The sequence below is a fragment of the Anopheles bellator genome, unplaced genomic scaffold (assembly GCF_943735745.2).
Source record: "Anopheles bellator unplaced genomic scaffold, idAnoBellAS_SP24_06.2 scaffold01828_ctg1, whole genome shotgun sequence".
Classification (NCBI taxonomy): Eukaryota; Metazoa; Arthropoda; class Insecta; order Diptera; family Culicidae; genus Anopheles; species Anopheles bellator.
Genome location: NW_026685950.1, coordinates 1 through 1,973, shown reverse-complemented (window position 1 = coordinate 1,973; position 1,973 = coordinate 1). Strand labels below are relative to the sequence as shown.

Sequence of the window (1,973 nt, the reverse complement as noted above, 5' to 3'; positions counted from 1 at the left end):
CGCGACTTATCGCTGAGTAAGAGACTCTGCACCTACACGAACGGAGCTCGCCGGTGATGGTATTCGTGCCCGGAGTGTAATCTACAAACGAAGCGCTGATCTATTCAATTTCAAGTGCATACAAATTGGGTTTCGAACGTCGTAGTGCAGTGATCGGCATTTTGTTTGTTTTGGAGCATCAAAATCAGGTGGTCGATGGGCTCGATAGTGGCCACCTGCCGAGACTGCTGGACCGTGATCTGAAACAACTTCCGATTGGGATGCTTCAGTATCTGATATTGATTGATTGCACATATTGAATCATACATTGGGGAATCACAGATTGATTGATTAGTATCACGCAGCTTCCCATACAGCTGTCAGTATACAATATTTTCGGACGAGACGTGATACTATCGTGCGCCTGGGCCATGCGAACATTTGTTTGATTTCATCAATTTCGGTAAAACAACCTCTGCCAATAATTGTTGACACCATTTAGTATGATACGAGCGTTGTTATGTCATCCTATCAGTTAGTCGTATCTGCTTCTATCGGGTCTGCAATCGTGTGAAGATTACATTGAGTCGATAACTCTTACTCGTGATAAGTAATATAAAATTAGTAGTTGAGAGTTGAGATTAAAAACAGGTGTTCACAATATGTGATGGCCAATTAATGGGTTTCACTACTTCTGTTGGGCGTGTTAGAGTATTATAGGTGACTTACACAACTTCACTCAGTAAGAATACTTTTCTTTCCTCTCCAAATCGGTTGGTGGAAGTTTTACCTCCATGTCAAGTTGAAAATGGCAAATATTTCTTGAACAACTGCAGGAATGCATTTTATATTTGTCTATTTTGATACATTGAATTTATCCCTTGAAACAGAAAAAACTACCTTCACCTTGATGTAAACATTGTCACAAAGCCTAAACATGCCTCACATTGACTTCGTCATCAAAATCGGGGTGTTATCGTAAGGATATACGTTCTTATTTGCATTGGGCTTAACTGGATAACGTAGGGATTTTCCCTCACTGTTTTGAACGGATCTTTTGCTACGGATTTCTTTGGTCCATAAACTAGGCGCTGGGAAGCTGATTTCAACTGATTTCCTGCCAGAGTGGTCTCTTTGATGTCGGTAATCTGATAATGTTCAAACCAATCTTGAATATCAAATTCAACAGGCTGTGAGTACGATGGGTCTTCGTTTGTCTCAAAAATATGCTCAAATCGAACTAAAACTTCATCATCCGTCCATGGTTCCAGTGTTAACAGGTGCACACTTAGTGGCAATACATCCTTGACGGAGGCGAAATTTCTTCTAGTTTGGCCGGAGAAATCCTCGAAAGAAACTCCGTTCGATTTAGCATTAAATACCCATGGCGCTAGATGGACGCGGCGTTGAAGAACCCTTTCCTTCGCTGCTTGCGTTTGACCTTGTGCACCGACTTTAGATGAGGGTCCAAAGATGAGCCAATGTTTGCCTCTCGCTATTAAACCACCGCCGAATTGAGTTTCGTTTAGCGCTTCTCCAACACCGAAACGATCATCTCGCAGCAACCTTCGGTGTACCATGAGTTCTAAATGGCCATCGCTCAAACTAGATCCTCCTTGGGCACGATCAATTAATAGCGACAAGCGACTGCTGTCATCTTCAATGGTGATCTTTGTTGTTACTGGATAGTAGTTGCCAGCGATAGACTCCTGTAGGTCAAGATCCCAAGTTTCTCGCTTGTTTCGCACCCGGCGAAGCATTTCGCGTCCATTCGAGTCGGTCCAGAACACACCACTCGATGCAATGTCCGACTCGAAGCGAGAGATAATTTCCTTACCCGTGCCATCATCGATCGGGATCGGCCCAACAAGCCACTCCAGCTCCACATGTTCCTGTCCGGCGTACACTCGGATCACCTGACTGATCCACTCATTGAAAATCTGGTGCACTTCCTGCACCAGATCCGTCCTTACGACCTGTAGTTCAACGACATC

At 43.9% G+C, this 1,973-nt stretch overlaps 1 protein-coding gene across 1 annotated transcript; it reads right to left on the bottom strand.

The window, feature by feature from the left end:
* Positions 1–1,019: 1,019 nt before the first annotated feature.
* On the bottom strand, positions 1,020–1,967 carry LOC131214672 (lysosomal alpha-mannosidase-like; the record flags this gene model as incomplete). The annotated part of the gene is made up of 1 exon (XM_058209009.1): positions 1,020–1,967. A coding segment is annotated over one exon (948 nt), but the record flags the coding sequence as incomplete, so codon positions are not given.
* Between the last annotated feature and the right edge of the window lie 6 nt (positions 1,968–1,973).